Source organism: Saccostrea cucullata, unplaced genomic scaffold (assembly GCF_032062105.1).
Source record: "Saccostrea cucullata isolate Sc308-1 unplaced genomic scaffold, CSIRO_AGI_Scuc_v1 ctg2573, whole genome shotgun sequence".
NCBI classification, from domain to species: domain Eukaryota; kingdom Metazoa; phylum Mollusca; class Bivalvia; order Ostreida; family Ostreidae; genus Saccostrea; species Saccostrea cuccullata.
Genome location: NW_026933376.1, coordinates 39,221 through 55,769, shown reverse-complemented (window position 1 = coordinate 55,769; position 16,549 = coordinate 39,221). Strand labels below are relative to the sequence as shown.

General features: G+C 35.5%; 1 protein-coding gene across 1 annotated transcript; it reads right to left on the bottom strand.

Annotated features, from left to right (window-relative positions):
- Window positions 1-1,381: 1,381 nt before the first annotated feature.
- LOC134238134 (uncharacterized) lies at window positions 1,382-8,044 on the bottom strand. Its single transcript, XM_062720256.1, has one exon. It carries the CDS (start codon window positions 8,042-8,044, stop codon window positions 1,382-1,384), a length of 6,663 nt encoding a protein of 2,220 aa, XP_062576240.1.
- Window positions 8,045-16,549: the final 8,505 nt, after the last annotated feature.

The window sequence follows — 16,549 nt, the reverse complement described above, 5'->3', positions numbered from 1 at the left end:
TGCAAATGAGACTAACGAAACACTCTGACAAACTACTAACAAATCATAAGTAACAAATCATCAAAAAAACACTAAATTTGAATTTTTTATATTATAATTAACAAATCCACAATTTTTTTAAAACATCTAAACAAAATCTCATTTTGAAACATATACACTTTTTTTTTTTCATATTTTTTGAATTTGGGATTGACATTATTGGTCAATTAATAAACAATAGCGATATAATTCTCAAGTCATTGGACACTTCTCCAATCACACACAATTTTCATAGAATTTTCAAGAATTATAATTTATCACAACCCAAAATTTTAAAAAATGTTTAAGTTTAGTATATGGATTAAAGGTCATTAGACTATTTTACTAACCCAAAAAAAAAAGGGGGATATACACATCCACATTCACAGATTGAAGGTTACAGTGTAGTCCAGTAAAAAGGATCTTTATGTCATGCAATAAATATACGTATTTTATATCCAAATCATCCTGAATTTGCTTTTTCCAATCAGGGATCAATATATGTACTAACACTTTGCATGTCCCTTCACCAATCTTTTTGTTTCTCTCTGACCTAGTGCTGGTGGTTTGAAAATTGGCGCAAATACTAGTCTAACACAGGATGTAAATAGATAAGTTGTTTTTGGAAGATAAGCTTTCACTGCTCTTAGATATTTCAACCCTAAACATGTCTGCAAATCAAATGAAATGCTAACCACATATTACTTTGGTGCAGACAAGTGTAACGGAATACTTTCAAAATGCAATTTCATTCTGCAGAACGTATAGAAACATTAATGAAACACCAACATTGAAAAACATTTACAAAATACCATGCCACCCCACCCTGTAAAGTCTTGCATTGGGTTTTTTTAAATGTAACACTTTCAAACGTCCCTAAGAAAATATAAAAGTAGGATTTGGAAGAGTTTTGAAGATATTTTGCAAGTATTTTGTTAGATTTCTTTTCCATTTGAGCAATTATGTATACAGAATGCATTTTATTATATTTCGGTTTTTCCATCCGTAGAAAATGATTTTAAGAAAACCTTAAACTTTTCAGTATGTAAAATTGTCAAAGAAATACATATTTTAAGATACTTTTTACACATTTAAAAAAACTCTTATCTATATCTCTCCCTCACTCCAGAGAAATGATGAAAACAAAAATCCTGGACCTTTCAAACTTGTACTTTACTAGTTTGAAGGAAAACACCTACTTCCAGGTTAAAATTTTAAAAAAACCACAGCATCATGGTAGCTATAATATGTTGGAACCCTTTAAAAAACCTCTATCTGGATGGGTCCAGATACATATACGTGGTCTAATATAGTACCCCTTTCTGTAGTGCAAAAATTGACTACTTGTCTAAAACCAAGGTTACTATGAATGTTTGAATAGGACCTCCAGATTTCGCATCTTCATTTTGTGCAGAACAATTGTGTTGCACTGTAACTTGCTTAAGAAGCATTTTGGGAGACATAATCTTGGCATTTCTGCTAAAGCTGTTTTCACTTCCGAATCAGCATATATCTTCTTTGATAGGGTTTTTTCGTGCTCAGTTTCTATGAATAAACCTTGCTGAGAGGTAACTCTTGACAATGCAACGTAAGCTTGTCCTGGTGAGAATGTACGATCTAAATTGACAACTACTTTTTCAACAGTCATTCCTTGTACTTTATGAGCTGTACAAGCCCATGCTAATCGCAAAGGAAACTGATGTCTCACCATTGCTTTCGACTTCTTTTCAATCATTTCTTCTTGGACTCTATTCAGTAAAACAAGATTTCCCTTTTTTGTTCTTTTACCTGATTGTTTTCCAACATTCTTGTTGTCAAAAATCACTCCAATGCTATCAATACTGGAAGTGTTCTGTTCAAACACAAAATGTGATATCACTCCAACAACACCATTGACAAGTCCATCTTTTACATCACAATTTCTTGTCAGCATTACTCTTGCATTTACAGCAAGGAGCAAAGAGCTGCAAAGGCTATCATTTTTTGATCCTTTCAGGGGTTTTTCTCTCAATGTCAGATTTCCTGTTGCTGCATTTTTCTGAAAATCCTTTGCTTCAATCTCAACCAAATCTTTACAGCTTTTTCTTAACATTGCAAGGTTATAATTGTTTACTTCTTCATTTGTGGAATACACATGGAGAACATCTTCTGCTCCTTCCCTAATACATTCATTTATAATCAAATTTGTTTCCCTTGCTAGCTGCTGATCTTGTTCTCTTATCCGCAAACAATTCAAGGCAGTTGCGAAAGGTACATCTTGACGTTGTCTCATAACTTCATTTAGTTCAATGATTTTGAAGAAGTCCCTCCAGTAATCCACGGGATATGATGTGTTCTTCGCATACAATCTTTCGTCTTTGCGTTGCTTGACAGGGGGAAGCTGATAAAAGTCGCCAACAGCAATAACACTCACGCCACCAAATGGTTCCTTACACTTTTTAATTTGTACAAGTCTTTCGTGAATGTAAAAGAGAAGTTTTTTGTACACCATCGAAACTTCATCTATCACTAGAATCTGTAAATCTCTTAGCTGTACTCTTAACTCACTAAGACTCTGCTCTTTCAATGGCTGGTACGGCAATGGCAAATATTTTGTCAATGAAAATGTGTGATGGAGAGTACTTCCTCCAATGTTGAAAGCAGCAGTACCTGTGAAGGCTGTAAGAAGTACTGGTACACTATCGGGTGAAGATAAAATTGGAGCAAATAATCGGGATGCTTCGTAATGTATTGCCTTGACAACATGACTCTTTCCTGTACCGGCACCACCTGTTATGAAAATGTGTAATGGGTCCACTTTCTCTCCAAACTTTTTTGCTAGACACCAGTTTCTTACAAGGTAAAAAACGTCTTTCTGTTTTTCATTTAAAGTTTGCAAAATTGGTAAGATTTCTTCCCTAGAAATGTTGTTCTGCTGAATATGATATAGCACATCAGAATTTGTTTCATTTTGCATGTCTGGGATTCCATCTTCATCTTCTTGTAACCGACTTACGTCTTTTCTCTTTGCAGCACATTTCTCTCGCATATCTTCTGTTTCTGGGCAGAGATTTGCCCACGCATCTTCAGGTTCACCAATATTTTCAAACATTTCGATCGCCTCTGTCATAACATCCTCATTTTTTGCATACCGTGCATGGTTTTTGTTTACCACTGATTTGACAGACTGAACCCTTTGGTTACCTTTCATTTTAATGTGACCATTCTCATAAAATGTCTCATATAAATCAAACCCAGGTGGTTTCAACTGTTCGTCATTCCTGTGCGGCAGGAAAAGCTGGAGAAGTGACTGGTAATATTTTTCAGATGTTTTCTCAACGCTGAACCTTGGGTATCTTATCACAGCTGGCATTGTGCGTGTTCTTCTCTGGATGTAGCCCTTGGAATTCTGCAACTCGTATACATTTTTGTTCTCAGTTTTCGGAATCTGAGACCTTGCTAGTACTCTGTATTCTGAACAAAATTCTGCCATACACATGCTGTGAAAAAGAGGTTTGTTTGGTCGATGTTCATATCTCTCTACTATGTTTGTCATCCAAATATTGTCATCATCATCATCTTCATCATTATTTTCGCAGTTCTCTGTTTTTTGCTTTTTTAGTTGAGAAAGCGGTTTACTAAGTCGTGTAGGATTTTCTCCTATGGGCAAAAAAACGACTTTTCTTGAACATTCCTTCATTTTTAAATTGCAAACGCGGTAAACCGCCTCTTGTGCACTGACCTCTCTGTGGTGCAAATAAGCAGATCCAACTTTTTTCAATGTTTGATGTGCATTGAGATTTCCTTCTTCCGCTTCTATTTTTGTTTGTTTGAGAAGCATACCCATTTCTCTCTCAGACTTAGATATGTATGAGATTATATACACTATGCAACTAAAAGGATCTAACACAAACTGGATATCCATATTAGCATCCCAACATTTCAAGAGGCATGGGTTATATTGGTTAGTCCATAGTTCACCAGGATTTCTTCTGAGCATAATGGTTTTCTTTTTAGCTAGGATATTGTGTGCTTCTTCATAGTCTTCTTGAGTCAGAGAAAGATTACTGAAAATGTCCTCTGTTGATTTTAACTCACTTGTCTCATTTTGGACTTCGTTCCAAACACTTATTAAAATGTCTTTTGCATGAGATTTACGTAGTTTAGATTGTGCGTCTTCTTCAACGTTCTCTGTGTCATGTTCATCAACCGGTGAACTAATAAATGTGCACTGAGAGGGCGGCCTTGGAAAGTTAAACCTGCACTCTGTACCTTTCTTTCTACATGATTTAGAGTGTTTTTTACTGTGCTGTTGTACTGATAAGACAGTATCTCGCAAGTCTGGATCATCCTCCTCAGAAGGCACTTCACAAGTAACATACTTGTCGATGAAATCGCAAACAGCTTTCTCTCCATGTTCATCAAGTTTGGGGGCATTTTCAACCCAGTATAAGCAATGCATGTGAGGTGAACCTCTTTGCTGGAATTCGACTCTTTGAAAAAAATCAACAATTTTTCCAATTGGTTCTGATGGAGAACAAACTACATCTCTATGAAAAACATGGAATCTGTGTTCGAACATCCTAGCAACGGTTACAGGGTTACATCTTAAGGTTTCGTTCTTTTCCGACCAGTCCAACAGAAGTGGATCTCTATCATCGTTCTGTTGCTTCAGAATTGTCCTAATTGCATCATTCCATCTATGCTCAGCTGCAGAAAAAGAACAAAACCAAGTAGGTATTCCTAACTGGCGAAGCATAGCAAATAGATCCTTCTGAGCAGCTGACCAATATGCTGGTGTTCCACGAATTGGCTGCATAAACCTTAGTGCTTCATCATTTCTCAATAACCGACAAAGAATTTCTGGGTCTTGAACCATGTTTGATGTGACTGGCTTTTCGGTTCCTTTTGAAATGGATTTTCGTACTGAAATTTGAGTTTTCTGTATAACTTGATTCAATTCTGACATGTACTGACTAAAGAAGATGTAATTGCTATCCTTTGCAAATCTATTATCCGCATTCATGAGCCTGTTGTTGAAATATCTTGATAATGTAATTTGCGTTGTTCTCTCCTCATTCCATGAAAACTTTCCACTTGGAAAATGGCAAGGAAACGTTTTAGCTTCATTGCCTGGTTCTTGCAACATTCGTACTGGATTTTTTCCTTCACTTGGTGCAATATTGTATATATCATCAAAATAATGATCAAGTACTTCCTGAGCAATATCCACTGGTTGTAGGCAAGTATCAATTGCAACTTGATGTTCATCACATTCATCATCTTCTGGAATTTCACGATCCTGTCTGTCGTCATTGAATTCCTCTTCATCTATAGGGTCTTCTCTCCAGTTTGTATCTATTTTTACATCTTTGTACCAGTGATTGTTTGTTTTTAAGTATGTTAGGGCTGTAAAAACATGGTTTGGGTTTACAAACTGGTATTCGAAATATCCACGATAACTTAACTTTCTTTTCAATTTCACTCTCAACAATAAATCATCACCATGCCTCAATGGTAAGCTTGTGGTCTTTTTCAAATCTGATGGCACACACACAACAGGCCCATGCACATTTCTTTGACCTCCCTTTGGAAGAGCCATAATCTTCATAAATGGAATGTGTAGGGCGATGAGATGTTGTTCTAAACTGTTCAAATCACTTAGTTCGACTGGAATATTTTCGAGGAACATATTATTGACTGTTGCCTCTGCTGGTATATTTCCACTGTGGATTTTCCTATGACATGTATAGCAAATCCAAAGCGTTGATTTCGTGCAATTCTTGGGACACGAGCTCGAACACTGATGCAAACTATTTTCTTGTATACATAGCTCTGCAACATGTGATGCACGTTCATTCCTCTGATACAGCTGACGGTCACATCGTAGTACTTGATTAACAAATAACAACCGGTTGCAGCAGCAGCACGTGTAATCAATGCCCTGAGATGCGTTTTGTCTAAATAATTCCACTACTTCGTTTTCATTCTGCAATTTTGATCGCTTTGCAGCTCTCTGCATTCTGACTGATTTTTTCTTTCTCATTTTTACATCAGAGCTAGTGTCATACAACAATTTACTGCAAGACTTGACATTCGACCTAAACGTATTGTCTAAAGTGTACCTTTTTGCCCTTGAAGCGAGAACTCTTTCTCTGAAGTTCTTATTTGTTTTATACCGAGTTGTTCCAGCACTATTCATTTTCTTTCTGTACTGTTCATCGCTATTATATTTTTCAACAGCTCTTTGTTTTACATTTTCCCTGTGTCGTTCATTAGTTTTATATTTTTCCTTACTTCTCATCATTACCACATCCCTGTGTTCACTGTTTGTTCTGTATTTTCTTATGCTTCTACCTTTAACATCCACTCTATGTTCATCATCAGTTCGATACTTCTCTATGCTTCTCATTTTTACATTATCCCTGTGCATTTTGTCTGTGTGGTATTTTTTAATACTTCTTCTTTTAACATCCTCTCTGTGGGCTTCATTTGTTGCATATTTTTTTACACTGGCCTCTCTTGTTTTCTTTCTGTTTTCTTCATTAGCTGCATAATTATCCTTGCGTCTTGTCTTTGTTTTTACTTTGTACATAAGGTCTTTTTCATATCTCTCTTTATTGCGTGTCCTAACAAGATCTTGGAATTCCTTATCCTCTCTGTACTTTACATATGCTTTGTTTAGCTTTTTCTGTCTATAGTCTGAGTCTTCTTGATACTTCTTCCTTAATGACTGTTTTCGTGTTTCAACTGTACTCTCTTTGATTTTTATCTTTGATCGAATAGGTCTTCTTGCTTGCATTCGTTCACGGTTTTGCTTTCTCTTAGCATAACTCAAGTTGAACGGTCTGCTTTGCAGCATCACTTCATCTGTTGATTCAAAATCCTGTCCACAAACATCAAGAACAACATCATAGTGATTCCCCTGATTGTGACACAAAAAAATGGCGCCTGATCTTCTTTTGGTTGAACTTAGACCAAGTCTCTCTGCTGAGTATTTCAACCAATTATTATCAGAAAATGTGTAAATGTCAACACCTAGAAGATGACACATAGCAATAATCTCTATTTCTGTTGCCCAGGTTCCATTTCGTGCCATTGTAAACACGTGATCTTTTACAGATTTTACACCAGGCCTTAAAAATGGTAAGAATAATTCTTCATTTTCGAGCAAATGTTGACATGTTACATTACGTATATTGTAATGACATTCCTCCGTGTTTGTTAAGCTGAAAGATATTGCCCTGAACAAACAATTACCATCTCCAATGATTTTGTGCTTAGAACAAGGTTTCTTCAATTCCTTCAGAAGATATTGATTTTGAATGCTTTTTCCAACACAAAAGAAAGGAATATTTAAATCCCTACATATGTCTCTCTTCATTTCAGAAAGAAGTGGAGCAAAACTCAGTTTTTCATGTCTACTTGAAACAAAAATCAAATCCTCATTTTCAATTCCTGTATCAATACTTGTACTTTGTGATGAGCTCTTAATGGCCCCTTCTGTAAAGAAACTGTTATCTTCACTTTTCTGCTCAAAATCAGATCCAGTGTCAACACATTTCATACTGCATTGTACTCCAGTTAAATTACATTCAACATTTGTTGTGTATCCCATGGACCTTGCAAGGGCCTGCAAATAAATGCATATTTGATCTGGACTCCTAAATAGTACTCTTGTACTCTTACCACTGACACTTAATAAGCCTTCACAAGACCTTGAATGCGAATCAAAAGTAAAAAAACAATCATCTGCTTTTCCAATGAGCAAAGTGTTTCCCCCAAAGCATAAAAAACAGCCATCAGTCTCTGTGAGAGTAAGCTCCAATGCTTCATTTAAACAATATGCACCAAACTCAGAGTAGTTAAACCCTTCTTCTGATAAAATAACACTAGTTACTGTTCTGTGGGATTGAAATTCATACGATTTATCAAAACACTCAAACATTTGTGGTAATTCTTCTACAAGCAGGTACCTGTTTGTTATTGATGTACTTCTCTGCAGGTAAGTGTACAACTCATCACCTGTTACCAATATTTTGTCCATGTCCCTTGGTCTCCAGTACTTACAGCTTATCACTTTATGATATGATAATCCAGCTAGGAAACCTGCACCAAATTCTTTTCTCTTTCATATGTATTCTCCGAAGCAAGCCCGGTAGATGATCCTTAGTGTATCATCCATGCAAGTTTGGTCAACATAGGGCTTTATCTTTGTCAGTTACAATCTCATTCTTTTGTGTTACATTAACAACATCATTTTTTTCCGTCTTAAGATCCTCTTTTACATTCTTTGAATTTCCATGCAAGTTTGGTCAAAAAACTGCTTTAGTACTTGGAAATTTATACCCACATCACCAAAAATGTTAACCTGCTCCAAAAACATTAACCTAGATTCCTCCAGCTCTCTGACCTGCTGGGCTACTAAAACACACTAAAAGGTCTTCGCTGGAGTCTAACCCACGCTGGGACACAGAAGTAATTAAAAAGAAAACTGCTCCCCGTTTTGGGACTCCAGACGCCTTCCCCGAGGAGATGACAACCTCAGGGCATTTGGGTGCATTTTCACTCGAGGTGAGGCCTGCACCCTCCTCCTCACTAAGGGGGCAACCCCAAAGCCAACAAAAGATTACAGTCCCTGTAGGAGCTGTAACAGCTCTTCAAACCCACATGGAACAAAGGACTCTGCCTTAGACTCTTCTGATGAAACATCTTGGAGGATTTGTTGCTGTCGTTCATAAGATCGATCGAAGCATTCTTTCTCTCTTTGTTTCCTACCAACAATTTTTTTTCTCTTAGGCATCTAAAAAAAAAAAACTTATTCATCACTTTTAACAATTAAATGCTATAATAAAGCAAACAAAGCCAGTAACATTAGATGATATAAGTGAAATTTTAAGTCTTAATAATATAGCAATGTTGAATCATATATATGTCAACATGAAAATTTTTTAAATTTTGTCTTAATGAAAAATTTTTCATATCTAACAAAATTTCTTCCAAAATGAAACATTTTCATTCTCCATTACACAGTGGGTACAACATCATCACCTTCATTTTTCCATTGACACAATATAGATTGTATCTTTGGACATATGTACATTCTTTGCAATTTATATTCAAGTTGATTTAATTTATGCAATGCATTTTCTAATTTTTGTGTTTCATAATCACAATTTCATTCTTTTGCCTTTCATATTATATATTGAATTATTTCATTATGCAATATAAAGGTTATATACATGTAGTTTTAATTATTTTCCATCAAATTCATTTCAAAACTTAAGTCTCCTCCAACCTAGAGGTATCCAGCTGCGTCTGACCTGCTGGGCTAGGCTCAAAGCCATCATCGTTAGGTACTCTCGCTGGAGTACAAACCCACGCTGGGGAGTCAGGGGAAGTGCCTGAAATGGACATCAGACGACTTCCCCGAGGAGATGACAACCTCGGGGCATTTGTGCATTTTACTCGAGGTGAGGCCTGCACCCTGGCCAGGGGTTTTTCCTAATGGCGGCAACCCCAAAGCCTAATATTTAAAAATACACAGCTCCAATCCCAAGGAACAAAGGAATCTGCCACAGGCTCATCTGCAAAATCTTTTGTGGACCTGACACTTACTGTCTTAAAATTGCCTTTTCCGTAATTTGTCTTTCTTGAAAAGTCTACCATCATTTTTTTTTCTCTTAGGCATCTATAGTTATTAACTCTTGATTAACAAGTAAAAAATTTAACAAATTGTGGTTATAGGCTTATATGATCTTATGCAAAAATATTTGAAGTTCTCTCAAATAATCATGTTTAAAAAAATTATAGTTTGTTGGAATTGCCTAAGCATGAAGCTTCGCCTCATTGAAATTGCCCCCTCCTGAAAAAATTTATTTACCAAAAGTAGAAAGAAACCTTTTTTTAAAATCAATTTCCGTTTCTCATTACATGTGTTATTAGAACTGTCACATTAAACATTACTAACCGGTTATAGCGAAGTCAACCTGTAAAATTAATTCGCTTATTTTGTTGATGGTATATACTTTTTTTTATATGTCAGCGAAATTTATATACATGTTTTACTGCGAGTTTTATCCAAAATGTTAAAGTTTTTATTCAATTTAAAAATCCTTCGATAACCAAGGTTTTATTTTGCATTGAAATTTTATATACATTCTAAAATAAAATAAATTCAGTTCAATTCATCAAATTTTGAGATCCTTGAGAGCAACAAAGTTCAAAAAATCTATTTCTAAAAGATGTACAATTTCATTGACCATTTTATTTGAAAGAACTTAAAATCAGTTCGCTATATCCGTAAATTCACTATATCTGAGTTCGTATAACCGTAAAATTTTACAAAAGTTATGAAAATAGCCTGGGACCCTAAAAAACTTCGCTATATCAGTTTCGCTATATCCGTGTTCAGTCAAGTTTTAAAAGATTATTGACCTTGTCGTGTTTGGCAAGGCATTCCTTATAATTGTTTTTAATACCCTCCTGGCCCTGAATTTGAAATCATCTAAAATTTTGCCTTTTTATACTGCCATTTTAATTTGTAAGAGAATTCCAATGTTCTTTGTACAGATGTCAATAAACTGCTAGAGAAATTGATAAAGAAGTAAGAACTTTTTTAAAATCAAGCTTTTTTGCAATTGAGGAAAGAATTTGGAAGAATTAATCCAGAATCAAGCAGATCTTTTTTTAGCATAATAAATACAGTTTTTTCAAGGATTTGCACTGAAGCTCTTCGGTGTCAATATATTTTTTTGAGAGCTATAATTCTGCAGCTACAATGCTCCACAATGATTAAAAAATTATGACAAACAAGGGCCTCAAAGGCCTTGAATTGCTCTTCAACCCATCTTTTATATGTGAAGCCTCTAACCTTAAGTATCCTAAGACCCAAGTTGCATCAACTGTCAAAGTTTGATGATTCTTAGCCAATTAGGACTGAAGATATTTTAATAAAGATATTAAAAAAAACCACAAGTACGTCACAGTGACCTACTTTTAGATTTAAGTTTTCTGGGGACTTAAGATGTATTATTAAACAAAAATTAAAAATTCTAGGCCAACGAGTATTTGAAATATTTAAATTAAAGTAGTTCACCCACCAGGGGTCATGATTTGAACAAACTTCAATCTATGCTATCTGAGGATGCTTCCATATACATTTCATCTTTCCTGGCACAGTGGTTCTTGAGAAGAAGATTTTTAAAGAATTTTCCTATATATTTCTATGTAAAACTTTGATCGGTCATTGTGACCCTGCCCTTATCCCATGGGACATGATTTGAACAAATCTACACAACCTGAAGATGGTTCTCTATAAGTTTCAAGTTTCCTGGCACAGTGGCTCTTGAGAAGAAGATTTTTTAAATATGCCACCTAATTTTCACTATTTTTGAATGATCTTCTCTTGAATATGGGCGTGGCCCTTCATTTGAACAAACTCGAATCCCCTTCACCAATGGATACTTTGTGGCAAGTTTGGTTGAAATTGGCCCAGTGGTTCTTGAGAAAAAGATGAAAATGTAAAAAGTTTACAATGATGACAACGACGCCAACGACAATGGACGACGGACAAATTTTGATCAGAAAAGCTCACATGAGCCTTTGGCTTAGGTGAGCTAAAAAGTTTCCGCACACTGCACACCGCACAAATGGCCATAGCATTAGCTCTTTGAGCCTTTGGCTAATAATCTTGAAGACAAGAGGCCCACGGGCCACATTGTTTACCTGAACAGCTTTGACCATGTAGTTCATTAGGCAATTTAAAATTTACACTATTCTGTCATGCTTTCGCATAAGTTTCAACTTTTCTAGCCCAGTACTACCCAAAATAAATATATTTAAATATTTTTTTCCTATATACTTCAATGAAAAACTTTGGTTCCCTGTTGTGGCCTTGCTCCACCCCTGGGGGTCTTGATTTGAACAATTTAGAATCTACACTACCCCAGGATGCTTTTAAACAATTTTCAGCTCTCTGGCCCAATTTCTTTAAAAGAAGTTTTTTAAAGTTTTCTCCTATATATTTCTATGTAAAACTTTTATTCCCTATTGTGGTCTCGCATTACCCTTGGGGTTCATGATTTGAACATTTTAAAATCTACACTAACCCAGGATGTTGACACATAAGTTTGAGTTTCTCTATCACAGTTCTTGAGATGAAGACTTTTAAAGTTTTTTCCTATATATTTCTATGTAAAACTTTCGATTCCCTACTCTGGCGTCACCATACCCCTGGGGAGTTATGATATGCACAATGTAGAATCTACCCTACACCAGGATGCTTCCACATAAATTTGAGCTTTTCTGGTCCTGTGGTTCTCTATAATAAAAGTTTTTCAATGACCCCACCCTATTTTTGTCTTTTCTGAATTATCTCCCCTTGTGAAGGGACTTGGCCCTTGATTTTGATTTCCTTTTACTCAAAGATGCTTTGTACCAAGTTTGGTTAAAATTGGCCCGGTAGTTCTTGGGAAGAAGTCAAAAATGTGAAAAGTTTACAGACAGATAACGAACAAAATGTGATCAGAAAAGCTCACTTGAGCATTCAACTCAGGTGAGCTAAAATGAAAAATGCCATAATTGTGTCTAAAATCAATGAAGCGAAATTACATTCAAACTTGATCTGCAACTCATCAAGATACACTCGCATATTAAAATTCAGCTCATTATCTGCAAGCTTTTAGAAAAAAAATGCAAAAAAACAAGAAGGACAAACTCACAGACAGACATGGGGACAAACACATGAAGGATAGACACAGAGGAAACCTATAGTCAACTCCGGTTTCAGGGGTCGGAGACTTATAATATCAGGTAATAATAAAACTCTACCGTATAGGATGTTTAAGTAAATAATTATAACACGCCAGAAGCAAGACCCTGTGGTACAGGGGTCCAACAAACTACCAAATATTCCTTGATAAGCTAAATAAAGTTATCAGAGTTTACCATTGTGGTGGCATAAGCATATTGGAACTATACACTGTACTTTCTATAGTAAATATACTAGTATATCAGCATAATTGTTGGGGGTGGGGGTTCATGCCACCCACTCCTCCAGCTTACTTTCTAAATGTAGTAACAGGACAAAACATGTAACCAATATTTTATTTTACATGACTATTTAACACCGCAACATTTTATAAAATGTGTTCTCCTATATATGCTTTTGTAAATGTCTTATTTCCTATTTCCTATTGTGCTATTGTGCTTAGCACATCTGCTAGAGGGAAGCACGATCAGGATTTGAATTGAATTGAACTTACATTATCTGACAATGCCTCCATAACAATTTTTTAGCTTGTATGTGGAAAAATTTATAAAGCTTCTACCTATCTATTTTTATGTTAAGGATTGATCTTTTATTGTAGCCCCACCTTTGAACAAAATTGAAATTCTTGAATTAAACTCCCTATTGATGCTTGTACATTTATTTAACAAACTATGACTTTGTTCTTCTTCAACATATTTTCTGTATGTCCCTACCTCTAACATCATTTAATGTACATAGTTGGGTAATTTTGGATGCATAGATAACTAAATGCAGTATAGCAGTTTTCCAGTGGGAAACTTTCTTATATATTCTAATGTTAAACTTTCATTGCCTATTGTAACATCTTTTCTGGCCAACTGACTAACCAGATTATTTTCAAAAATGAAGAGCTATGTCCTCTGTGCTGGGGAGAAAATTTAAAGCATTTGAAAAAAAAAAATAATTAAACAGATGACAAATTCAGCTTTATATGTGAAAGTCAACAGTATATTTTTCCCCAGAAAACCAGTAGAAATTAAAAGGGCTGTATTTCTGTAAAAATCCTCAAAGCAAAACTAGATCGAGGTACTGTGAGCAATAAGCTCACTAAATGACACCCCCATCCTCCCATATAGTTATAATGACAAAGCCCATGTTTTGCTATAGCAAGGAAACCTAAAATATGTGTTGTAACATAAAGTAAAATAGGAGTTGCACAATGGCAATATGAAATGAAGATTCTGTGAAAGTTTCATTAAATTTCACTCGGTGGTATAAGAGGAGTTGCGGATGAGAGATGGGTACCGCAAAGCTTAACAGATAGACGGATGTATGTATGGACAGACGGACCTATGGACATACCGATTACAGTAAACTCTCCCCCTTTTCAAGCGGGGGATATAATGAAACCTGACCTGTAATGCCTAGGTCACATTTAAGCCAATGATCGGGTCACTCAATTTTTCTGGTCTTGTCGGGTGAAAGAACATGATCGGCTGATACAGTATCGGGCAACATGGAGCAGTCACATTAATTCCTAGGGACACCGATGACTTGGATAAATAACACAAAAAATCTTTTTTCTTTAGAATTCAGCAATTTTTATTCATAGATCTATATTCAGATAGGTGACGCGTGTATGTTTGCAAGGCAAAGTGGCAGAATCTTATAAAATTGTTACTCAATGTTGAAATGTGTGCAAAGTTTTATATGGAATTGCATAAAAACGACAAATGGTGCATATCTAATCAGCAAAGAATACTTAAGATTTCTTTATACCTTACGCATTAATTATTCATGTTATTTCCGTTCAAAAAATTTATATCAATCCATGAATCAAAATTTTGTTTGTGTTATGTATCCTTACTAGATTAAATATTCACAAACTTTGTCCGATCATCGAGCCCCGAGCTACAATTTCATTTTAAACTTCGGCTGAAATTTTAAACACCCTTATTGTCCAACGACCGTCTGAATTAACTGACCGTCGATGGTCGGACGATGATCGAAGGTTGGTTGACAGATAACTTCAATTTAAGGAATCGGCCACCAACGCATAAAAAATTATAACTTGGACAGATGGACACAAAATTGGTCGGCTGACCAAAAAAGAGGTCAAAATCGGCCAAGACAACAGCCAATGAACTGACGGATGTCACCCGTAGAATCCCATTTTTGCTTCAAAACCCCTCTGCAGTTTGTCGTTTTTGGAAATGTGACTGGGGTTTAACTCATAAACCAAATAAACCAAAAAACATCAGTTTAATACCAGCAAGCATTTAAAACAAGAGATCCATGAGCCATACTGACCACTATGGCTAGGAAAAAAGCAAAAATCAAAGTGGTATAATACTATTATAAGCGTAAGTGCATAAGTGGTACCAACCTACCCCTAAAATGGGTGGGTGGGGTGTGGTGGAATGATTTAAATTAACTAGAATTTACCCCGACTAAGAATTCTTACATATTTCTTTGACTTACCATGGCTTTTTTCACAAAAATTTTGAACAAGACCAGTAATTCTGCCCCACCTTACCACCAGGATCATGATTGAACAAACTTGAATCTACATTACCTGAGAATGCTGCCAATTATGAATAATAAAAAAAAAATGACCAATCATAGCCTTGTTCTTAAGAAGATTTTTTGTACATGTTCCCATGTAAAAATTTAATCATCCATTGTGGCCCCAACCTTCCCCTGGGAGTTATGATTTAAACAAACTTGAATCTACACTACCTGTGGATGCATCCGTATAAATATGACAGTACTAATTATGGCTTGAGAAATCCAAATATTTCTCCTACAATTTCCTATGTGAAACTTTGATCGTCCATTGTGGATCCACCTTACAGGAATCAACAATAACTTTGAAATCATAGTTGTCAGCAGGACTAGCCATTTATAATTTCTACTAGACCTGTTTATGTATCAGTAGTCCAGCAGCTGAAGGCTGGTGGCCAGTCGCCAAGCAACCGGGGGGTAGGAGTGGGAGGAGGTACAGGAAATTTTTAAAATAAAAATGCAAAATCAATCATTCTGGCTGTATTTTGGGTAAATATTCATTTACTCTTTGTCACTCTTTAATTGTAAATTATTATACATATGGAATTTTTTGAGTAGAAAAAAGGCTTAGGTAAAATCAAAGAGAATTTCAAATCACCTTCAAAGTTTTACATTTTGACTTACAACAATAAGTATGATGATAAAACATGTTTGAAAATAAATTTAACACTTATCAGGTGCACAGTGTAAATTGTAATTATTTTTGCTGCTATGATTGAGTGTTTGGTAAAATTTACAGTAGCTCTGCATGACAAGTTACTGACATGTTTAGTAGTCCAACCTCATTATTCAGTTGTCCCGGGCCAGCAAGCTACCGTTGGACTCGAACCCTGCCCTATCCCCCAGGGTTATGATTTGAACAAACTTTAATTTGCACTACCTGCGGATGCTTTCAAATTAATGAGACCAATCAGGGCTTTGTTGTTCTTGAGAAGATTTTGTAAGATTTTTCCTATATAAAACAGTGGACCTTCAGACATCAGGACGGCAAATATCGGGATGCTTCAGTTTCAGGACGGTTTTCATAGGAGAGGATTTTTTAAACATCATTTTGTCTTGTTTAATTGGAATTCTGCTTTCAGTATGTCGATAGTCTTTTTCTCACCACAAAATGAATTTTTACAATATTATATTATGATTCATTTATCTGGACCATAATTTTAGAACTTAAATTAGTCTTTTAACTCTGCTAAAACTTCTTGATCTGGATATTAACAGCTTTAAAACACTGGCCTT